The sequence below is a fragment of the Ictalurus punctatus genome, chromosome 22, assembly GCF_001660625.3.
Source record: "Ictalurus punctatus breed USDA103 chromosome 22, Coco_2.0, whole genome shotgun sequence".
NCBI lineage: Eukaryota > Metazoa > Chordata > Actinopteri > Siluriformes > Ictaluridae > Ictalurus > Ictalurus punctatus.
This window is the reverse complement of record NC_030437.2, coordinates 3,825,067-3,850,514: the sequence shown is the minus strand read 5'-3', so window position 1 is coordinate 3,850,514 and position 25,448 is coordinate 3,825,067. Positions and strand designations below refer to the sequence as shown.

At 41.4% G+C, this 25,448-nt stretch overlaps 1 protein-coding gene across 1 annotated transcript in view; it reads left to right on the top strand.

Moving 5' to 3' along the window:
- The first annotated feature begins 8,557 nt into the window (after nucleotides 1–8,557).
- Nucleotides 8,558–25,448, top strand: part of trpm3 (transient receptor potential cation channel, subfamily M, member 3) — a 178,663-nt gene continuing 161,772 nt past the window's right edge. The window contains exon 1 of the mRNA XM_053674280.1: nucleotides 8,558–9,036. Within this exon, the coding sequence (XP_053530255.1) occupies nucleotides 8,860–9,036 (177 nt within the window). The 5' untranslated portion in view covers nucleotides 8,558–8,859. The remainder of the gene's footprint in view (nucleotides 9,037–25,448) is intronic.

Below are 25,448 nucleotides of genomic sequence, written 5' to 3'. Positions count from 1 at the left end.
ATGTATGCAGAAGAGGACAGATGGCGCATTCCTCTGAGTGTGTTACGCTACCCAGTCTCACAGCATGAGGACAAGTGTGAAAAGATGTGGTTGTTTGGCTTCACGTGTCTAGTGTCTAGAAGAAAACGTTTAGCCTGGTTAACCTTACACCCTCCCTGGTTGGTAGCTGTCGTATGATAGCTGAGAGCTGGCTGGTGGGTGGGAATTGCCAGGTGACTAAATTGGAGAAAAAAAATGAGGAAAAATCGAATCAATCGATTTAATAACAAGTGATCTTGGTCAAGCCCCATGAGTTAACCCCATGTGCCAGTCAAGTGGATTGTGAGATAGGATATTGTGAGATTCTCTCGAAGCAGCGTTAGCATTTCAAACATTACCTCCTCTGAGTTCTGCAGTCTTCCTCTTCCTGAGTGATTAGTGTTTCTGCTTTTTCCTATCTTCCACTTCCTCTAAGTGTAATATAAACCAATTCTCTTCATTTGTTTTAATGTTTGGGGCACTTTCCTTCTTTCTTTCTTTCTTTTTTTTTTTGGCAGGAGACCCTTTCTTAAGCTGTCATTACATTGATGACGTCACATGACCTCCAAGTCAAAAGCACAGAAGTTAAATTTGCGCACCAATCGTGTATCCGTTTACTGTTTTTCATGCGAGTGTTAATGAAATCGAGGAGAAAGCTGTGGCTGGTGAGATGTGTGAAAGTGAGCATTAAAAAACAGCTCTTAGTTAGATTGCTCGTTGGAAATCTTCACTGCGTATTGACGGTTTGTTTGAGTTAAACACTAGACGCGAGTCCTAGATGCTCTTTTCAACGGACCATCTTTCTCTCTCCCACGATCCTCCTCCTCTCGTCCGCCAGCAGGGAGCTCGTCATTTATTCATCACCCCAGCCAAATTAGCACTCGTTAGCCTCCGACTGTTTGCTTTATTTTATTTGACATCATTAGCCCGTCCTCTAAACAGGAGTGTTTATAGCTCCCTCGCCTAGCAACCTATACCGAGGTTGCGGCTCCCCCAGCCCCCCACCCCAACCCCAACCCAACCCCCGGCTTCCCCTGCACCCTCTCTGGGTGTTAAACGCCCATGTGCTACCCAGGTGCCACCTCCCGATGACGTGTGACACACGTTCCCCGCTTCATCCCTCCTTTTCTGTCTCTCTTCTTCGCTTTCCGTCTCCAGCACAGGTTTTGCGGCCTTCTCTGCATGCTCTCTGTATAACGGGCCAACTCCAGTATAAGTTGTGATGGAGGCGAAGAGAAGGAGTCTACACTTTTAAACGTGCTGCTTGGTATCCGGTCACTTTTTCTTTTTTTGCAGTTGGATGTGACGTCAATGGGAAGTCGAATTGAAAGGAACCCTGCCAGTGTCATGGGGTCAGCGTGAATCTTTTTATTTTTTCGAGACACCACGCTGAGGCCATCACCTGTGGCCCTTGAATCAAATCTACTGCCAGTTTGCGTGCTCTTTTTCTAGGACCTCGTGATTTTGGAATTCACGAGAGAAGACTCGTGAATATTAATAAAAGCAGGACACTGGTAGGTAGTCTGAATTTGAATATTAGAAATATAAAGAACTCAAACATAATCATCTCTGCTGTTATGATTTTTATTTTTATTCTTTCTTTTTTTTTTTTGCTGTTTGCAGTTGTCTACTGCAGCAAGTCGCTCAGATGAGTCATGTTTCATGTTGACTTCACAGTTGGGTCAAAAAAAAAAATCTGCTCCTGCTGATTTACCAACACTGATTTTGCCTGTTGTGTGTAGTAAATAAATGATAGCTGTTATTCATCCGCCATCTGTGACAGTGCGCTTAGCAAGAGGGTTTCTCTACCATATGCTTCTTCTTGAGGAGAAATCGCTCCATCCTCAGACTTTCCCTTTTAGCTCCATGACTAAAGGAGAAAATCGGTTATGATCTGAGTCAGCAGCCTGACTGGAAACGTCAAAGAAGAGATATGAGCATCCGTCCTGTACACACATATTTGTCTCCTATATATTACAGTCTGGGTGCACTATCAGGAAGTGTTTTTTTTTATTTAATTTTTTTTTAACAATATCTTTATATTTTACGGATATAAAATTTTAATACTTTTTATGTACAAAACGCCTTATTTAAGACCAGAATTCTTGCAGCTGTTTGAGAAATCCGGATATTAAGTTATAAGTCTGTCGGGATGTCCTCTTCACACACCAGTTTCCTTCAGTTGCATTGCTGCTGTTATTACTTCAAGTAGATCCTGTGGCAAAACTGGTGCTGTTCAAACTGTGATTTTTCTACCATAACGGAACTGTTTTGGTTCTGAAACCCGAACTAAGAGTCTTGGGCTTGGGGCATGATTTTGTTGCCATGGCAACTCACTAAACCTATTTGTTATGATATCAAAGCCAGAAATCCAAATGGTAAAATCCCCCACAATTATTGTTATGTGGTTCAGTTCTTTAATCAGTGGTCTAGTTCCTTACACTCGAATGTGTTTTTTTTTTTTTTTTTTGTCATCATCGATTAATTACAATTATCTGAGATGATCACAAAGTTTTAGGGGTGTGTTTCTACGGAAATATGTATATGTAATGAGGCAAGCGTGAGCGATGTTGTAGACATTAGGCATTAAATTCTCAGTGAGCTCACTGATACAATTAAATCGCCGCACAATCATAATTTATTCATCACACTCAGTCGAGGGCTTTGAACTATAAACTATTTCGTCATACGAAGCAATCATTTTGTAGCTGAGTTGTAACTTAGGCATCATTTCTAAAAAAAAAAAAAAAAAAAATCCTATACATTATCCATGTACTTTTTGAAAAAAAAAAAAAAAGATTCCCCAGTGACGTGTGTCAGAGATTTGTGAACGAATCGGCTCTTTGACTCGACTATTTTAGGTGAACTTTGAGAGCTGACCCTTTGTAGATCCGGGACCCCTCTTTAGGAAAGTGCTTTACTTTGAGCTGTGTGAATCAAATGCACTATCAATGCAGTGTGGCTTCATAATGCCTTGCTCACGTAAACTAACAATTATTTAATTTAATGTAATGCCAAGTAAGGGAAATGGATAAATAGAAAGATTTCATTAAAAAAAAAAAAAGCAAAGAAGAACAATCTTCAAAACATTGGGGAAAATAATTGCCCAGTTTAGAAAAAAATGGCAATGAGTCATTTGAGAGTCGACTCTTATTGGTTAACAGAGTTAAATGATTTGCCTCACTGTAAAGAGCCATCATTCCTCTCACTACCAGTGACATCTTTGTGTTTTTCAGAATGAGGTTTTATGCATCAGTCTACAAAGAGGAAGTACCTCTTTATTTATCATCTCTTCCAGTCTTCCTTTTGCATTTTTTACAGTCTAAAATATGGACATTTGACTTACATTTTCAATATTGATAAAAAAAATATATATAAAGCTGTATGTGCATTGTCAAAAGCAATAATTTATATGACAATTAATCAGCCAAAATGTGCTAATTGTGTTGTGACAAGCATAGAAAGTCACTTAATAACTATTATTAACTGATATATATATATATATATATATATATATATATATATATATATATATATATATATATATATTCAGTTCGTCTTGTGTTACCATTTATACAGCCAACTATAACTAATCTTTGGGACTGATGAAATTGTATGGAAAAAATAATAAGACAAAAGAAACTGCAGACCTTTGGACCCTGCATGCTTTTAAAAAAAAAAAAATTATTATTATATTCAAATAAACTCTGAAAAACAATCAGAGCTAGACTGATTGAAAGCACCGAGAGAGAAAAACAACACTGTCCAATTTCATTTCCAATCGGAATCGTTTCATGACAGACTCGTGCGAACACGCCGGCGTGTCGATGCGGCCCCTGGATTATTGATGGCTGTACACCGTTAAAAATGCATCCGCAACCTTTCTATCGTTCATCAAAAGGACGTGCCAATTAGACGGGCCGTTAAAAACGCGTCGGGCGAGCTTGCTTAAAGCCGCGGTCGATGACGCAAATTCCTTGACACCACAATGGCATCCAAATCTTAAACGGAGAGAATAAAGAACCGTTTGTACTCTGCAATTAACGCCGGTGCAAAATGGTGGACGCAGCTGTCTGAGACCTCGACAGATAAATGAGCTCAGAACGGAGGACTGACCGTCTGACAAGTGTGTGTCAGGTTAGAGAAGAAAAAATGACAGAAAAGGGGAGATATAATGAGGGAGGGGGCTGTAGAGAAATAGAGTGGAGATGAGGGTCGAGGGCCTAACAGAGAGAGAGAGAGAGAGAGAGAGAGAGTGTGTGAGTGATGAAAGAGAAGAAGGGAAGTGTGAAGTGGAAAAAAGGAATGGGAAGGTGTGAATATCAGTGGATCGAGCACTCCCAGGTGTAACACCCACGCTGCTCGTACACTGAAACACAATTCTAGAAATGCCAGTAATGTGGGTGGAAAATGACCACACACACACACACACACACACACACACACACACACACACCTAAAATGAATTGTTTAAATATTCTAATTAATGCTTTTTATTTTTCAGATGTATTTTATGGCTTTTTTTTTTTTTTTGGAAGGTATGACTCACAGTCGTTTTTTGAAAAGTACCTGGCCAGGTTCGGTGAGGTCATCATTTCTGCACAGAATTATGAAATAAAACCGAAAGGAGATGAGGAACTGGGAGGAGGATTTAGACGATCGTAATGATCTTCAGCAGAAAGTTCAGAATCATTAGAACATGAAAGTTGTGAAGAAACAAAGAACAAGAAGTGATTTCAGTCGAAAACTCCAATTATAGGATAGACTCCTTGCTTACTGTATCTGGAAAAGTTCGAATGTAAATTTACTGAAAAAAAAACAACAACAACCAAACAAACTGTACGTTAAAATCTCATTAAACATCCCCGTACTTTCTGACTCACAAATACGGCATTTCTTTGTTTTTCATTATGCAGTTAATGACAGTAATAAATAAATAAATAAATAAATAAATAAATCTGGAAAAACCAAGGCTATTTGGGATGGAAGATTTTTTTTTTTTTCCTTAGGAATTGTGGAAAACTTTTTAAAAGGTATGACTTGTGAGAAAGGTTTCACTCTATCTCTTTCCCTGACCCTCCTCCCTCATCACAGTCAAGATCAGAAATACTGACGCCCTCCGTTGCTTTACAAAAGGAAAAAAAAATAAAGTGCCTCAGAATAGTTATGTTTGAAAATTGGAAAGCTGCCAAATCTGCTGTTGTCTGTATACTTCTTTCTGCAACAAATCTAAAAATAAAGAAAATCAGATTTCTAAGAAAAAAGTGATATAGTTTACAAAAAAAAAACTTTCGTAAAAGGATATCATTTCCAATTTAGTGTTAAGCCTCAGTTATAATAGTTATACTACTGAATTTAGCGTCGTGACCCACAGTCACAGTCGTGTATGTTCATGTGTCGGTAAAAAAATGCGATAGTTAAGTGAACCTGAATATGCCGACCCATATTTCCCAAATCTTCAAGTTATTAGAAGAACCTAACACTTTTGACACCAGCTCTGAAAAAGATTTCTGTTTTAAACCCGTTCTCTACTCCAACATATTGCATTTTCATACGTAGGTTCTGCTATGCAAATACGTTTGTCCTTTAAAGAAAAACACAATCATTTGGTCTTTTCTCTCTCGATCCACCAGAGAACAGGATCCGATGAAAAGAAAATTGCAAAGCCGAAGAGTTCTGCAATCACTCGGCACCGACATGAAGGTAGGAAAAATGTCCCGTGCCTTAACGCTTGCACATTTAGCAATTAGCTCCATGTTGGCATTGTCGGTTCCTTAGAGGACTGACGTTTAATCAAAAGCTCATGTATTTATTACCCTGATACGACTACAGACCGAGACACATGACTTGAAATCATGATGATTTACCCCCATCGAGGTAAATACTGGTCCTCTTAGTGGATCAAAGTTGTTCACTAGCCTGTTTGAAACATGATCATTTGTGAAACTCTAAGAAAGATACTGTCGGTGAACTTATCCGTGTCAGCACAACTATTCTTTAATAAGCTAGCCTACCAGGCATAGCAGAAACAGCAAAACCAATCAGGAGAGCTCTTGGTATTCGTTGGGATTTAAATCGATCTGATCCAAATCGTTTGACAGTTATCTTGCTCGACCATGGCTAGTGAAGTGACAGCAAATGGAGTTAGCAACAGTTTTAAATTGCTTTTTGACTGAAAGGCATATTCCCTTTGTTAACTGTAGCTTTTTTCTTATGGCAGCTGACCAGCCTTGCCTCAGGGAGCTTAGCCGTTGTTCTTCAAATATTTTGCTCCTGTTTTCTTGGTTCCGATAACCAATGTGTGTGTGCGTGTGTGTTTTTTTATTTTATTTTAAGTGAAATGACTGTTACTTCCAAGTGGGATGAATTAGGCTGCCATCGGGGGATTAGCAGCAGGTTACCAACACTGAGTTTTTTTTTTTTTTTTTTGGCTTTCAGGTTAGAAAACAAAACTTCAGAGTCTTTAAACACACACGTACACCTCCCAGAGCTAAGGCAAGATGATGTGTGGTGTGAGTCAGTATTTTATTGCCAATGCCTTATGAGTCTTATTGAATCTCATAAAGGCAGCGCTGTAAGAAATGCTTTATGATCTGATAGATAAAATCTCATCACATAAACATTTGAACTGGGAAACGGCTTTATTATTCGAAATGCCATGACTTCCTGACATTCGAGGAGGATCTCTGGTAGATTTCCGAGTTATTTGTAACATGTGTGCGTGTGTTGAAGGGTTCAGTGGTTAAATGGTTGAACGTTTACCTGACCAGACCCTTAATCCACTCTTGATATACTTGAAAAGGTTGTAAAATTCTAGTTGACCTTTTCCTTTCCCCGATCTTAAACTGTCCAGTTTTGGTGAACGGGTGTCCAGTGTAGCATCAGGTTCTTGTTCTTCTGCTGTCATAGCCTAAAGGTTCAACATGCTGTGCGTTCTGAGATGCTTATCTGCTCAGCACGGTTGTAATGAGTAGGTATTTGAGTTACTGTAGCCTTCCTGTCAGCTCAATCCAGTCTGGCCATTCTCCTCTGACCTGTATCCGTATCAGTAGGACGTGGATCTGAATGATTTTATGCATTGTGCTGCTTCTACATGATTGGCTATTTGGATATTTGCATCGGGGTGGCTGTGGCTCAGGTGGTAGAGTGGGTTGTCCACTGATCACAGGGTTGGAGGTTCAATCCCTGGCCCACATGCTTCTACTTGCCTTGAGCAAGACATTGAACCTCAAGTTGCTCCTAATGGCAGACTAGTGCGTTGCATGGCAGCTCTGGTGCCATTGGTGTGTGTGTGTGTGTGTGTGTGAATGAGAAACACACTGCTGTTTACCATTTACAATTTTTAAATAGACGTTTATGCAATTGATATGGTTGGATTTTATAGCCTGTTACAACATGAACGAGCAGAGCTACAGGTGTTCCTGCCCCTGGTGAGTGTATAGGTATAGTAACGGAGCTACATTTGGAAGGTTTGTATAACTTTCAATGTTGTATCGACACGTTGAACGTACACTAGACCGTCCTGTTCCGGTGGTGTGCATTAATTAGTTCAGACTTTAAGATTGTTTTTGTTTTTGTTCCTGACCATTTCTTTTTCCATTAAGGTTCAAATCTCTTTGTATTTTGCACCTGTAATCTTTTCCCCCAGCTGACAAATCACATGAGTGTGTATCATCGTCGGCGAGAGATGAGGAAAACCCCTCAGCCCACTCCTCCCTCTCCATCTCGTTGTTACCTGAGACCACAGCCCCAATCCCAGTGGAGTGAACTGTCTCTGTTTTCAAAAGGTAATGCCGTGAGGTCTTGAGAGACCTGCTCAGTAATAACAGCAACCGGAAGGAGAGTTTTGGGCAACATCACACGCCTTCAAAAACATCTTACTTGGCTATGAAATGTGACGGTAGAAGAGGTGTTCACCGGTGAATACACAGAGAGACTTCTTGGCTAGAAGGGCCTCTGTTTCGGGCAACTCCCAACTGAGGGTCTTAACTCGGGTGCTTAAGAGTTTTTTTTTTTTTTTTTTACTCAGTCAGTATCCAGTGGTTTTTAATGCAGGGAAAGCCTTGCTAGGCTTTGTCAACGGTTGGATTAAATTCTTGTGGCGATTAAAAGCAACAGAGACACAGGGGGAAGGAAAGGAGAACGGTGGGGAAAACAAAGCAGCAGAAACCTTCTGGAACAGGAAACATTTTGCCTCCTGAAACCTCCGGCATCTGTTCTAAACAATCCTTGGATGCGAAGAAGGAATGGCAAAGCGATAAGCGGGTTGAGAACTATACTGAGTAAGAGATGGAGCGATAAGGAGGGGAGAAAGAGAAAGAGGAGCGAGTAAACGAGTGTGGGGAGAGAGAGTGGGGGATGCTGCACTTGGATCATGAGTGACTCGCTCAAACGTGGCGATTGTCTTTGCCCGCTCAATTTGAAGCCATTGGGAGGCTGAGACGAGAGGAAATTTACCTACCTGGCAAGCCTGCAAACAAACATACACACAGTTTCCAGAGCTCTCTCTCTCTTTCTCTCTCTCTCTCTCTCTCACACACACACACACACACACACACACACCCTCTCTCTCACATGCTCCCTTCTCTCTCTATCTCTCTGACTGAAACGATAACTGAGGCAGCACTGGCACATGCAACAGGGTGCGGGAGGCAAACTCATCTCGTCCCCCCCCCCTTTCTCATGAAGAGGAGGGGAATGAGGAGAGGAAGAAGAAGCAAGAGCGGGATGCTCTAACACCCCAAGCCAGTTTCAGAGAAAGAATTAACAGTTAAAGGTGTAAGCTCGCTTTTCAGAACGATTCCAGATTCCGGTTCCAACTGCAGCCCGCCGTTCAGGGCCATGACCAAGCGCAAGTGGGAAGGGAGAAGAGAGGGCTTCAGGGTGAACACCACCCGTGAGGAGGCGCAAGGTCCGGGCCGCCCCACCAGCAGGGGGCGCTTCTCTGAGTCCTGGAAGAGGCTGAGCTCCAGACAGGGGTCCACCAAGAGGTCAGGACTGGCAGCACAGCAAGCGGCGGTAAGAACCGGAATGGCATGTGTCTGTGGCTCGACAGGTGGCTGGCACAGGTTGGCAGGGGGATGGCAAGGGGATGTGCGAGGAAAGGAGAGAAGGTGGAGGGCAAGGGTTTGGGTTGCCACATGGAGCGAAGGTGCGTGGAGGGGGCAGGAAACTCTGGCTTAGGCAGGCTCACCTAAAGGTTCCCGATCATGCCTGATCGGTTTACTGGTTTAATGTTTGCTGTCATTCAGTCCTTCTTTCTGTTCTCTGTGAGCAAACATATACATTTCTCAAATATGGACAACTTTGATTTCCAGCATGCATGTCTATCTGTAGGAAGACCAAAGGGGGAAACACATTAGAGGTCAAATGGTGACTGAATTCGTGCGTAAAAAAAAAGAACAATGCTTATTGATAGAGGACAGGGTGATGGAGAGTTTAGGAGTGAGTGTGTGATGCTTCTTCATGACTCTCTTCTAGCATTCTTATTGTGCCTTCCTGACCACTTGTTGCAAACACACAGCTTTGATTCGACATCTTTGAAACGTTTCACTAAAAGAAAATCAAACGCTTTATCTGCAGAGCATTTTAGAGAGTCACAAAGCGTTACACATGGATTACCTTTCTAGCATTTGCGGTTGGTGCAGTTACACCTGAGTGCTTCTTTGCTGGAATCCATACTTTGTGCATCTGTTTGAAGTGTGCTCAGTCGAATCAGGCCCTCTGAGTCTCGCAAAACTACAAACGCAAAGTTTTCGCTCCAGACGCACATCTTAGAATAGATTTTTTTTTTTTGATGGCTTGTATGTGGATCAAACAGGCCCCTTTGGAAGCTTTAGAAAATCATGTGTTTTGCCTATATGCCTTCTGGATATTAGAGAATGCTGGAAAGACCTCCTTCTTCATCTCTTTTTCTTTCAACGTCTTTTTGGATTCATGATCATAGCTAATTATGAAAATCATAGTTATCTCTCTCTCTCTCTCTCTCTCTCTCTCTCTCTCTCTCTCTCTCTCTCTCTCTCTCTCTCTCTCTCTTCGGTTTTGGTTTTAACAGAGCATTCGAGCGTACCCTGCAGCGGTTCACGCGTCCTGGACCATCTGTTTCGCATCATAGCCTTCTGCTGTCTCTTCCCTCTCCAGCTACTGATTCACACTGCTCCACTTCCAGCACTTTGTATTGGACTTTTCGAAACAATTTACATTTCTTTCTTTGCGCTATTTTTTTTGTTTTGCCTGCTTTGCTTTTTGTTGTTGTTGCCCTAGCCAGGAAATGTAACTGAGTACAGCCTGTGTTATTGCCACAGGTAACTGTTAAATAATTACAGCAATTATAAGACAATTATGGAAATGATGTAAACTCATTTCCATCTCTTCTTCCCATAATAACCGAGACTATCAAGGAGTGATGCTTTTACCAATCTGAAACCATGACTCAATCTATTAATGTCCCTGTTCTGGTGTCCCCCCGTTACCCCCCTGCTCTTAGCTGTTCTTGTTGATGCAAATTCCTGTCAGTTTGGAAGGCTGAGCTCGTGTTGCTAGGATCTTCCAGCTCCACTCACATGGTGATATATTGACATTTTTCTCCTATTCTGAAATCTACAGACTTTCCTGAACTGAAATATGTTTCTCTTTGCATGAATCTCCACAACAAGTAAAGTTCTAGCCTTTAAAAATATGTTTACTCCCAAGAAGTTCAAATTCAACCTTAATATATACGAAAGTCACAAGCATAACATGTTGTTATTTGGACTTCAAAGCTCATTATTTCAACATAATATATCATTATTGTGACTTAATAACAATCATCTTGTCATTTCAAGTTAATATTTAACACCCCACAACCTATCAATACGACTTAATCATAGACTGGTAGCTTTTAATTCCTATGCTGTTGTTTCCCAGATTGGTTTTGAACTACAGTGCCTTCCACTAATATTGGCACCCTTGGTAAATATGAGCAAAGAAGGCTGTGAGAAATTGTCTTTATTGTTTAAAATTTTGATCTTTTGTTCAAAAAAATCACAAAAATACTTTGCTCTCATGGATATCAAACATTTGCAAACAAAACACAGGTTTATATATATATATATATATATATATATATATATATATATATATATATATATATATATATATATATATATATATATATATAGTCTTTGTTAAATATAGGTGTGCAACAATTATTGGCACCCTTTTAGTCAATGCTTTGTGCTATGTCCCTTTGCCAAGATAACAGCTCTGAGTCTTCTCCTATAATGCCTGATGAGGTTGGAGAATACATAGTGAGGGATCTGAGACCGTTCCTCCAAACAGAACCTCTCCAGATCCTTCACATTTGGTGATGAGTTTTCCCAGACTGCCACACATTTCTGCACTGTAAAATTTTGCTAAATGTTCACTGAAGAAAGGGAACAAATCTAATATACTTAATGACACCACCAAACGTTGTCATTTGGAAGCATTAAGACGTTGCAAATCAATAGTCTGGAGAGTCTTCACTGAAGTGGCTGCTTCGACATTGGAGGCTGAACTCGACATATAGTAAACCGTTCTGGCTGGAAGAGTCACGTACTTACTGAGGAGTTCTCTATAATGGACGCGTTTACAGGACTCCAAGCCGTAAGGATGTTCTAGAGTTACACCATTTGATAGTGAACGTTTAGACGAATAGTGCTCCCTGTCTTTTAGTGCTAATACATAATAAGAAATGGATAAAATTTTAGTTAACTGGTTGGTAGCTGTCGAATAATAGGGGAGAGCTGACTGGTGGGTAGGACCTGTGACATTTAACAGACAAACCAGACAAAAAAAAGTATGGTAAAAATACACCGGTAAATTTCTAAAACAGATTCTTGTGCACTTTAATGTTTTACTGGAATTCTAATGCCAAAGGAGCACGCTTTGTATCTCAGTTTTGGCAGCACGTCAAATTAGTATGTTGTAATGGCATCAATGTGACCATGAAGGAGTATAAACATAAATGAAGGAGGAGGGCAACTAGTTCCAGTGCAGGAAGTGTGATTTTATGCTCGGCAGACTGAAAGCGAAGTCATAAGCACTAAAGTAAACGGTGAAAGAAAAAAAAACTGCAGCATGCCAACACAGCTATGCTCAAATAGCATACACGAGTCTACAAGGCTACTCCTCACTCAAAGCTGGGAGGTGTGTGTGTGTGTGTGTGTGTGTGTGTGTGTCCATGTGTACATACGTGTGCTAATAACGACCTTAGCAACTGTAACTTGGAAACAGGAGTTTTCCATGTACCCATTGTTCCCTTGTACTAGTTTAGCAGCACATCATGTTGCATCGTGGGATGGTGTTATAGTAAGCAGTAAATATGAGAACATTCTGTTTTAACGGCATTCACCTTTCGTACCAAAAATACTGCACGGGACAATTATTTCAGAGAAAAATGCACAGTAATAAATAGCTGCAATGCTTCAGACCCAACAGATCTTTTGTTTTATAAAGCTTCCTTTGATCTTTTCTCCTTTTTGATTGGATTCTAGATTTGAATGAATGCACAATCCCATTAACACACCATTTGGAAATGCCAATCTGCCTAGAACGCATGTCTTTGGACTGGGGGAGGAAACCCTTGAAGCACAGGGAGAAGCATGCATACTCTACACACACAGGGCAGAGGCGGGATTCAAACCCTCAACCCTGAAAGTGTGAGGCAAATCTGCTAACCACTAAGCCACTGTGTCCCCTAGTTAAGTTCATTAATTCAACAAGTATTTGGCTATGAACTGAAAAGATGTGGATATAACATGTCCTGAATATGGCCTTGATGGAATAACATGGGTAAATGAGATTTAGGACTATCATGTGCATATAAACACACTGTGACTTTAAATAAAACCAAAGGGCCCCGGCAAATTCCAGAGGGCCCACAAAACCCTTAACCTACTTTAACGTGAGGCCATGTTACCCATTTTTTATTAACCCTCCCTCACTTTCTCTCTCTCTCTTCTCAAAACATTTTGTTCCTTAATCCCTCTTGGTTCGTTCACAGTGAGGGGCAAACGGATCAGTTGGGAATTAGCTTCAAGTGCCCCCTAGAAGATTTGAAGTTGGGCAGATCTCATGCTGCTGCTACAGGGCATTAAGCTGGTTTGGATGTAGGTTACTTTTGGTTGTCATGGATACCGCCGGGGATATTGCCCAACACTACACAACATTTTACCAACAAGTTGTGTAGTGGATGTGCAGAAGTTATACGATAATGACCTTGTCTTAATAATGATGTCGGAACGGTTGCTTAGCAGTAATGCTGTGTACTGCTTTTATTCTGATGTTTTGCTGTGGTTATGGTTAAGAGTCCTTGGTTTATTCAACAGCCCTCGAATAATAAAAACGCAAATCGCTAAAGTTTCTTCACACGGAGCTCATATGGATGATTGTACAGTGAGGGAAAAAAGTATTTGATCCCCTGCTGATTTTGTACGCTTGCCCACTGACAAAGAAATGATCAGTCTATAATTTTAATGGTAGATTTATTTGAACAGTGAGAGACAGAATAACAACAAGAAAATCCAGAAAAACGCATGTCAAAAATGTTATAAATTGATTTGCATTTTAATGAGGGAAATATGTATTTGACCCCTCTGCAAAACATGACTTAGTACTTGGTGGCAAAACCCTTGTTGGCAATCACAGAGGTCAGACGTTTCTTGTAGTTGGCCTCCAGGTTTGCACACATCTCAGGAGGGATTTTGTCCCACTCCTCTTTGCAGATCTTCTCCAAGTCATTAAGGTTTCGAGGCTGACGTTTGGCAACTCGAACCTTCAGCTCCCTCCACAGATTTTCTATGGGATTAAGGTCTGGAGACTGCCTAGGTCACTCCAGGACCTTAATGTGCTTCTTCTTGAGCCACTCCTTTGTTGCCTTGGCCGTGTGTTTTGGGTCATTGTCATGCTGGAATACCCATCCACGACCCATTTTCAATGCCCTGGCTGAGGGAAGGAGGTTCTCACCCAAGATTTGACGGTACATGGCCCTGTCCATCGTCCCTTTGATGCGGTGAAGTTGTCCTGTCCCCTTAGCAGAAAAACACCCCCAAAGCATAATGTTTCCACCTCCATGTTTGAAGGTGGGGATGGTGTTCTTGGGGTCATAGGCAGCATTCCTCCTCCTCCAAACACGGCGAGTTGAGTTGATGCCAAAGAGCTCCATTTTGGTCTCATCTGACCACAACACTTTCACCCAGTTGTCCTCTGAATCATTCAGATGTTCATTGGCAAACTTCAGACGGGCATGTATATGTGCTTTCTTGAGCACCTTGACCTTGCGCGCGCTGCAGGATTTCAGTCCTTCACGGCGTAGTGTGTTACCAGTTGTTTTCTTGGTGACTATGGTCCCAGCTGCCTTGAGATCATTGACAAGATCCTCCCATGTAGTTCTGGGCTGATTCCTCACTGTTCTCATGATCAATGCAACTCCACGAGGTGAGATCTTGCATGGAGCCCCAGGCCGAGGGAGATCGACAGTTCTTTTGTGTTTCTTCCATTTGCGAATAATTGCACCAACTGTTGTCACCTTCTCACCAAGCTGCTTGGCAATGGTCTTGTAGCCCATTCCAGACTTGTGTAGGTCTACAATCTTGTCCCTGACATCCTTGGAGAGCTCTTTGGTCTTGGCCTTGGTGGAGAGTTTGGAATATGATTGATTGATTGCGTCTGTTGACAGGTGTCTTTTATACAGGTAACAAGCTGAGGTTAGGAGCACACCCTTTAAGAGTGTGCTCCTAATCTCAGCTCGTTACCTGTATAAAAGACATGTGGGAGCCAGAAATCTTTTTGATTGAGAGGGGATCAAATACTTATTTCCCTCATTAAAATGCAAATCAATTTATAACATTTTTGACATGCGTTTTTCTGGATTTTCTTCTTGTTATTCTGTCTCTCACTGTTCAAATAAATCTACCATTAAAATTATAGACTGATCATTTCTTTGTCAGTGGGCAAACGTACAAAATCAGCAGGGGATCAAATACTTTTTTCCCTCACTGTATGCCTTAAAAAACGTGACAGTTCTCAATGTTTTTGTTAGATTTTTTCCTTTGAAACTATGAAAAACTCCACATTGAATGACTCGCTTCAGAAATTTCCACTACAGTTTTTTTTGTGTGTGTGGTGTGAGCCCACGGAGCCTGTAGTACCAAACAAGCTCTTTGTAATGTTAGCAGTTAGCATGTTTAATCTTATTTAACATCTTATTTTAAGCATATTGGCAGGAGGCATCTGAGTTGTATAACATTATTACTACTTGCGTGCTGATGTTACGCTACACCACCATACATTCTATAACCACAGATCTAACTTTTAGCTTGGCTACGTTGAACTAGCAGCCCTCTCCATATTAGCTTTTCTTTATTTGTTAGCGTTGTTGAACTGTATGCTGATCAGTGGCTAAGCTGTACTAAGTGAACACCTCCATTAACAACAATATGTAAAGAAATGTAATGTTAGCTGGCTAGCTAACTTACTCAAATGCTGTTGGGGTTTCAGTAGCTTGCTAGATTTGTTCGTAAGCTAACTGGCTCATTAATTCACACAAATATCTCGCTACATAGCTAGCTATCTATGCCCCTTACACATTATCCTAAGCATTACCTATAGATTCCGGATAAGGTTGGCCAGGGATGCTCATCTGTCTCCAATGTTTCAATGGTGTAGTTTCTTACTTTCCAACCCCGACGCTGATGACGTCTTTAAGATTTAGTTAACTTTCTTTCTAACTTTATAAGCCGTTTGATTTAACCTAACAGTGGGCTGTTTAAAGGAAGCTAATCCGGTGTAGGTTTAACCAGCTCAGTTGGGTATTAGCTCAGCTTTCATGATTCTTGGATTTCTAATCCTGGTTGCATTTATCACATACGATCTCCAAGCCACAACCTGAAAAACAGGCATGAATTGGAGAGTTCCTCTCCACTGCCGAGGCTCCTGGTGTCTAGGGACGGAGAATCTGGCAGCTAAGCCAGTCTACTGGGGATGCCAACAGTGCTCGTGGCATTCTAATGAGCTTACAGTCCTGCCAACACACTCTTGATAAAAGCCTCATTTGAAAGTCCAGGATCAACCACCAGTGACAGAACTCACTCAAGAATGGGACACTTCTGTAATTGGATGTGGGCATATACGCTCACCGGCCACTATAATAGGAATGCCTGTACACCCGCTCATTTATGTAATTGTCCAACCAGCCAATCATGTGGCTGTTGAACGACGCATAAAATCATGCAGATACACGTCAAGAGCTTCCACCAGAACTGGACAGTTTGGGAAAATATGAAGCCTTAGATTTCTGTTCTTGGCAGACAGGATTAACACTTGATGTGCTGTTGTAGCCCACACTGTGCATTCTGAGTTGCTTTTCTGCTCACCGTGGTTGTAAAGAGTGGTTATTTGAGTTCCCATAGACTTCTTGTCAACTTGAAACAGTCTGGCTCCAGTGATTCCTGTGTGTGAAAATCCCAAGAGATCAGCAGTTTCTGAAATACTCAAACCAGCGCATCTGGCACCAACACCCACACCACGGTCAAATCCTGATGTCTGACGTGAACATTAACTGAAGCTCTTGATCTGTATCTGTGTGATTTTTATGAAACGCTCTGGTGCCACGTGATTGGCTGATTGAATAGTTGCATAAATGAGTAGGGGTACAGGTTATTAATGAGTAGGGGTACCGGTGTTATTAAACGGGCCTATTAAAGTGACCGGTGAGTGTATTGTAATAGCAGACAGCTGTTTTTTTTATGAATTTCATCTCCACCAGAGGTGATAGGACCATGTGGGACGGACCATGCATATCAGTCTGTTGACATACAGCCTGTAAATGTCATTTACTAGCTGTATGTTAGGCTGCTTTAGTCTGAGCCGATGGAGGTCAAGTTCATATTATCATTCCAGCAATTTCATGAATAACTAAAAGTTAGTTTGCATATTTTCCTCATACTAATTACACACATTGCTAGACATCATGAAGTGAATTTGCCTTGATGAAGCAAGGTCAAAGCTTATTTCCACACGATTCTGATTGTGTCAATTAAGCCGGAGGAATGGCTAATGATTTCTCTCCTGACAGGATTGAATTAAATAGACACTAAATAAATTCCATCCACAGAATAACTAGTCCAGTGATGGCAGGATAATTTGGCTTTTAGGGCCTGATTTTAAATGATAATAAAAAAAAAAAACCTAAAAAAAAAAAAAAAAGTCACAAAGATTAAAAGAAACAACACAGAAATGCCGCAATCATTTTTCAACATTGCCAAATACTCAAATCTGGCTCTCATATCCAATCACTGGAAGGTAACTAAGCAATTTGTGCAGAAATGATTGTCGGCTGTGCCATCACATCTGGCTCCTAACTACAGAAAAGATGGAAAATCTGGAGAAGCCCCTAAAGAGATGGCTCAAACTTGGGTCCTGGAGCACAACAGCGATACAGGATTTAGTTACGGAGTTGAATCACTGGTTGATGAGCATTAATCTTGAGTGTTATATCACTGTGAACTGAACTAAATCTGCAGATCTACATTCCTTCAGAATTAACGCCTTATGTCCCGCTAATAAGAAATCCGGCATCTGAGTCTGACACCCATGACTTAATAGTATAATAGTGTTTACTCAGCAGTTTTTTTTTGGAAGGAGTCTCCAGTGTCAGCGCTTTATTACAGTCGGGGTAAAGCTGTGACTTGTAGTTTTGAGAGATAAGAAAGTCTTCAAGGACAGAAGAGTTTGCACTTTGCAGTTTCTCTGTAACACAACAAGCCTTGTATTGTTTCACAATGTGAAATGTAACTATAAAAGGAAAAAAAAACAACAACTATAGCATGGTTTTATTTAACAAACAAAAATGTTTCTTGCTGTGGTATAAAAGCAATACTTAAGGTGATAAGAGTAACTTTGCTTTGTGTCGGGCCACAGCACAGCACACTCTCAACATTAATACTTTTCCTACGACAACATGCCCCCAAGGCTTTTACACTGCTTCTCTTCTGCGTATTCAGTTCTGCAATTTATTTGAACTACATGTGATGGAAAAAAAACAACAATGTATTGATTATACACAGATCTAATTATATACTTCATAGGATCTTCTCGCAGAGTACAATTTAATTTTAAACCGCGCACAAGGTTGTCTTAACCACAGGCAGTGGGAAAGTAAATTGTTTCCATACTGGTTATTTTAAAATGAACAGCTGTTTCAGAGCTGGAAAACGAGTGAGCAAGTTAATTAGCGTGGGTCTCATATGAGGCTACGGCTAAACCATCAACATGGACAGAAGCGCAGTGGAAGCAATGAAAATCTCTTTTAGCTCGATTATTGTTTATGATGATTATGATTATGACGTACAATTTTATTTGGAGTTCGTAAACATTTTTTTCATATGCCTGCAGTACCAGCCAACAGTCACCCCCCCCAACCCTCCCTCCAATTTGGAAACTAATTCATCCGACTGTATACAAGTATATGTAACCTGACATTCACTCGGGTTTAAAGCCTGAACAACCCAGATGTCGATGACATCAGTGTGCTTGTGCTAGCAGGACAACTGGAATGGCCATCATAAACAACATAACATCCACCCCATAGGTGCTGCAGGGGCTGATTTTATTGCCCCTTGCCCCCATAATGGCTAATTGCCTGGTTGCTTTGGCAACATGGCCGATGCTGGGAGTATGATGTAAAAGCGATGCTAGGTGAACGTGGTATTTCCCTGCAGGCCTGTGTGCCACACGGTGGATAATTCCAGATCTGGGGGCGGGGGTCACGACACCATTTTAATGTTTCCCCGCTCTAACAGCTCTTCGAGAGTTAAATTGTTAGAGCAGGGTGAGAATCAGCAGTGAGAGCGCTGCAGCACAGGTGCACTCTGGGATTGGGGAAAAAACCATCTGTGGTTCATTGGCTGCAATATGGTGGAGATTGATCAATTATGTCATTTCCTCTGGGACATACAATACATAATAGACACTTCAGAGCTATTTCAGTCAGCTAGTACTGCCTTTCAACAAAATCTCCTATACAACACCTACAGGGACCTTCTTTCTTTCTTTCTTGCTTGCTTGAACTCCTTCCATCCTTCCTTCATCCTATCTCCTTTTTTGTCAGCACAACTTCTTTCCTTCATACTTTTCTTCAATCCTTCACTTTTTTTTTATCAGTCTATCCTTCCTTCACATCTTCATTCTTTTTTGTGTTCTTTCTTAACGCCTTCCTCCCTACCTTTCTTTATTCTAGAGTACAATTTCCTTTATATGATTTCTTCCTTTCTTCACTCCACCTCCCTGTCTCACTTACTCCTGACTTCCTCCACTCAACATTTCCCTTCTTCCCACCATCCATTCTTCCTTCATTCCTACCATCCTTTCTTTCTTCTTTCACTCATTCCTTCCTACCACCCTTCCTTCCCGCCCACCATCTTCTTTTTTTTTTTCATTTCTTTTGCACAGCTTCATTCCTTTCTTCCTACCTCAACTCCTTCCTTTCTTCATTCACTCCTTCCTGACAAAATAAGCAACCAACATGGCACCATTAATAACGGGCCCTTCCTTCTTCTTTATCACAACAACATCACATTAGTTTACCCGGAGATGATGTGCTCAATGTATATACGAGGACATACTCCTGTATCTGGGTAAATATCGCTTTAATCCACAGACTGTAATGTATAGCACTATATACAGTTTTGTGGCATTGTGCTTAGTGGTTAGCAGGTTCACCTCACACCTCCGGAGTTCGAGTCCCACTGGGGCCAACAGGGGTCTCCTCCGGGTACTCCGGTTTCCTCCCCGAGTCCAAAGACATGCACGGTAGGCGGACTGGCGTGTCCAAAGTGTCCGTAGTGTATGAGTGTGTATGTGAGTGTGCCCTGCGATGGACTGGCACCCTGTCCAGGGTGTACCCCGCCTTGTGCCCGATGCTCCCTGGGATAGGCTTCAGGTTCCCCGTGACCCTGAAAAGGAGTAAGTAGTAGAAGATGGATGGATGGAATGATAGCATTTTGTGGGGGCATGGTGGCTTACTGGTTAACTCACACCGCCAGGGTTGGGGATTCAATTCCCGCCACTGCCCTGTGTGTTCTCCCCGGGTTTCCTCCCCAAGTCTAACGACTTGGTGGGCTGATTGGCCTGTGCAAAGTGTCCGTAGTGTATAAATGGGTGTGTCAGTGTGTATGTGATTGTGCCCTGCAATGGATTGGCACCCTGTCCAGAGTGTAACCCGCCTTATGCCCGACGCACCCTGGTTCCCCGTGACCCTGAAGGATAAGCGGTATGGAAAATGGCTGGCGCCATTTGTTGTCACATTATACCGCATGACACATTGCTGATCAGCTTTTCATCCCTTTCCATGCACCATTAAAGTAAATAATCCTAAACTGATTAACTGACAGTTTTGTGGTTCATAATTTGCACGTAATGTCACAAGCTAAATATATTTGCATAGTTATTAAGGGGGTGATTGCGCTTGATGGAGGAGAATGAGTGTCGGAGGAGAAGAGAACAACAAAAACGGCTTAAAAGTGTCTTAGTGCACTTAGGGCTCGGGAAAGCCAATCGCTGTACACGGCAAACATACTCATTTGGCGTTTTTTCACCCGAATCCATAAAACCTCTGTCAGGTCGAATTAGCTCGCAGGGCTCATCGCTACAAAGCAGAAGATCAGCCGTAATTAAACATTTAACACCAGAACTGATGTCCAGTCGAACGTGACCACATTTGCATAATAAGTTCGGTCTGCTCTTCCAAATTATAATCAGATTTGCGATTAATTAAAATTTAAATATGCTGAGAATTTTGTTCCGGTGTAACAAAATGTCAAGGAGATAACTTGAAGTTGGAACTGTTTTCTCACGTCTGTCAAGTTCAACTTCAAGACGTTTCTAGGGACTTTTCTTCAGAGAGAAAGATTTTCTTCAGCTAGAATGCACAAGCATTATGACTTGTATTTGTAGCATGTAGCATGTGATATTTTGCCTAGCAACAGGCTTCCCTGGATCAGCAAGGTTACATTTCGATTATCCAAAACAAATGTGACTCTCAGTCATCATCAGTGAGCCTTTGTTTAGTGGCTGCAGCTAATGTTGCTGACCAACATGATGTAAACTTTCATGCTAACCGCACTAAAACACAGCTTCACCTAGCATAACAGGTATTAAACTGAATATCATGCAATAAGTGATCATTTGTGAGGATCTCACACTCCTCCGTGCACAACATTCGAAGCTCCTGTAATATTCTTATTCTTGAGCACGTGACCGCCTTCTTCAATTCAGACCATATGTATTTGTCGGTTAAATATTTACATGTGCACATGCTCATATTTGGTCAAACACAATCACAGTTTCGAGACTTTTTAAGTAAGGTTCTTACAGTAATCATTTCTGTTAGATGAAATGTAGACCATTTCTCCAGTTGCGTGAGTGGAAATGTTCAAATATTGCGTGTTTGCGTCTTTTTATTCAGTCATGGGGTGCCAATATTTCTGCAGTTGACGGTAGGAACTTGGTCAGATCAGATGTTGTTGCTTCCCACTAATATTAGGTGAAGTTATATCAGTGAACAACGGTTGAGCTAACCAAGTTACCGTCAATTGCAGAAATATTGGCACCCCAGTGATTGAAGCAAAAGAAATAGTACACTAGTAAAAATATCACATAATTAAAATCAGTTTTTTGAGAGCCTTGTTGATGCCAGAACACCTGTTACTTGGCAAAATGTGTGTGTGTGTGTGTGTGTGTGTGTGTGTGTGATTTGCATAAAATATCTGGATCTTGCTTGACAGATTGTGTGAGTGTATCCTCCAGAGCTGACAGCTAGCCGGGGAAAGCCGATTTCTCTGAGCTCATGTTCAGAATGGCATCTGTTGATTCTGTGCACTCGGGAAAGAGAGAGAAGAAGAGAACGAGAGAGATCGTGAGAGAGAGAGAGAGAGAGAGACAGAGATTCACAGACTGCTACCCAGTATTACACAGCTGCTACCCACCTCCACACACACACACACACACACACACACACACACATACACACACACACGGGTTTCCTTTTTGCTGTCACGCTTTTCATCTGCTAATATATTGCCCTCTGTACTTTCACTCTTTTTTCTCCACTCCTCTTCTTCATGTTTTCGCCCCCATTTCTGCTTCTTTTTTTTTGCTCCTTCTGCCTCTCCCTCCTTTATCACCATCTCCTGCTCCAGCTCAGTTTGTTTATATCACCACGATCATCCTCTTTTTCCATCAGATCTCTTCTTCCTACCTTAAAAAATTAATGATCTGTTTTCTCTTGAGACCATTTTTGATCTTTTTGCCACTGTGGATGCTGCTGTGCTGTGAAACGCCACACAGGGCTCAGAATCAGTTCCTCGATAATGAGATGGTCCAGGTCAAGGCACTGGAGGACAAAGAGACAGAGCGCTAGCCTGTTGTGACTGGACCGGCTGTGAATTAACTTTTGGACATCCTTGGACGGCGTGACACCCCGAGAGTGTTGCATTATTCACATATTCAGACAGCAAGATTACACTTCATTACTTTAATCAGGCGCCACCATTGTGTTTCGGCTCACATTGAAACTGATTAACATCTCAATTCCAGTCTTATTTAAAGACTCGAAGACGTGAATGCAGGGATGAGGCAAGAACTTTTACTTGGATATGCAATTGGACAAACCAGAGCTGTTCGGCATCTGCACTGCATTGTGAGTGTCTAGTGAAATTGGAATGCAATCTGAAACAGGACATCCATATGACATGAGTGTTAAAAAAAATATATAAACCCTGGGAATTTAATGAAATGGGTTAGAGAGTGAGAGAAAGCCACACAACTTTTTACTTTTTAACTGCCATCCGGACACAAGACGAATTGAGGTGCTAATCGCTAAGCTTGCAAGAGAAGGAATTAGCAAAGAGTTTATGCTCCCTCTGTGACATTTGTGCTTTCTTTTTTGTTTTGTTTTGTTACCCCTCTCCTCCTGCCTGATTTTCCTTTGTCGCCTTTAAGGATGTCATTATAAGCAGGGGTTTAAAGTGAGTCGGAACGATCCGAAACGGTGTTCCGCCAACCTCGATAACATGGAAAGGGTTTTAAACCTTGAGGTCACTGCTCGCACCTGTGGACAACAGAGACAACAAGGTCCAATAGTGTTTCACAGGAAATAAAGTAAGAGCCGATCATATTTCATCTTTAACAGACGTCGTCCACTTTATTATCCGTAGTGTAATCTTAAGGTAACCGTTAAGGTTACTCCCTGATCATTGGTGTGAGAGTTAATTGAAACTGCAAATTGAGTTCCAGCACCTTCCGAATTCTACTTTACCCCCTGACTGTCGGCATGTCAACGTCCTGTCTTATAAGTCTTACAAGGCAGCAGATTGATATCTCCGAAAGTACCTGTAAGGAAATGGTTTGATCCGGTTGTTAAAGGCATCTTATGTCACCACGTTGCCCGGTTACTGACATACACGAATGCTCAGTTAGACAAACGAAAGTGAAATACTTTATGACCCTGGATATTTCTCTCTAGAAATAAGTCAAAAATCATATTGTCTCTCTCTTCCTGGTGGTTGCCGCCACTATTTTTCACAAGCTGACTGATGCACTGACGGATTATGAGAGATGTGGAACAGCTGCATGAAAAATCAGACAGGTGGAAGCACTTAGCCATAGCATATATGATATTTTACCTCTTGCTTTGGTGACACGGGAGACAGCTGAAAACGACGCTTTTCAGCTGAAGCAGTGTTCAGACCAAAAGTGAATACAATTGCCCTGGTGGAAAATCAGTTCACTGAAGGGGAAAGGCCATTATGTGATGTGACAGAAGTTACTTTCGCTTCTAAACAACTTTGCCTATGTGACCGATGACTTAGCAAACCTCAGTCTGTGAGCCAGGATACAACAAGAAAGTGGGATTGTGATCACTTTGGATTGTAAAAGGCCAGGGTAGAATGTGCTGTCTGTGATTTACGGCGTCTCGTCCACGATGAACGCCGGAGGATTTTTTTTGTGCTAAAATAATGCAAGGATTTCCTTGTGCCATGCTGGCACCTGAGCAAAGCTCAGGACAGTCATGAGCTTCGTCATGGAAGCACTCTTTATGTCAACCTTTTTGCAAACAACCTCTATAGACCTAATTAGAATGCACATACAGGTAGGCGGTCCTTCTGTGTGAACTCGCATCAGCTTGATCGTTTCACGTAGAGGCAAATACTTTACCAAGTAACAGACTGAACCAATACATTAGTGAATAAAAACATTCATTTACTAATGTATATTTTCTGACAGCAGACCACGGCCTCAAGCAAATGACATTGTGTGACTGCTAGAAGTGTTAAGAACTCAGAGAACATTCTGGACCTTCAACTTGAGACTCTTGGGTAGAAGTTGTTGAGTCGTAGGGGGGAGACGGGGAGGTGGTGCGTCACTCGATGAAAAAGAGATAGATGAGAATTTAGGTTAAATAGCAGGAAGGCGGAGCTTCAGGCTTGCTTTTTCTCCCAAACTTCAGTTATTGCATGCTCCAGATGAAAATCTGATGTTTTGCACTGATAACCCTTGATAAACCACTGCCAGAGATCTGTTCAGGGCATAACCCAAATTCTAGCACAAATCTGACCAACCTGAAACTCAGGAGTGTTTCTTTTGTTCTGCTGAAAGGAAGGTAGAAGGTAAATTTCCAGGAACAGGGTTGTGAAGTTTTTTTTTTTTTTTTTTTTCCATAAGTGGTTTTCTGGAGACGTCTTAAGCAGAAGGAACAGTGTGACCTATTGCTCATCATGTCCTACAGACAGTTCGAAAAGTTAGAAAACCTCAGAAATGCAGTCACCTCCAGAATTATTGGCACCCTTCATAAAAATGAGATCTTTCAAATAATTACTTAAACCTCCCTGACAATTAATTAGAGAAGACTCCTCTGGAGACAATGCTGGACCATCCAACATGCACCACATTTCAAACTCCTTTATATCTTTGTACATCCTCTTCATGTCATATCTGAGGATTTCAGCATGGCTCGAATCTGAAGACTGAGATGGTCATTGCAGAACATTGAATTTGTGCACTGCAAATATTTCGGTGTGTATTTGGGATCATCTTATTAAAAAATCCGGTAACACTTTAGAATACGCATCCGTCCTTAATGATTACCTACACGGGAAGAAATAACACAATATTAACATTCTAGTAACTACTATTAACTTACCGCAAACTCTGATTAACGAATTAGTAAGTAATAGCACACAGATTAATGCGGTAGCTCACTATTAGCTAATCATTAACTATTCTTTCTTCTATGTTATCCGGAGAACTACTAAGAAACAATAAACAGATTCATAATTAATGCGAAACCACTACTGTTAACGAATAGACAAAGGCAAGATTGTGTACATAATCAATAGGTTATAGCAGACTTA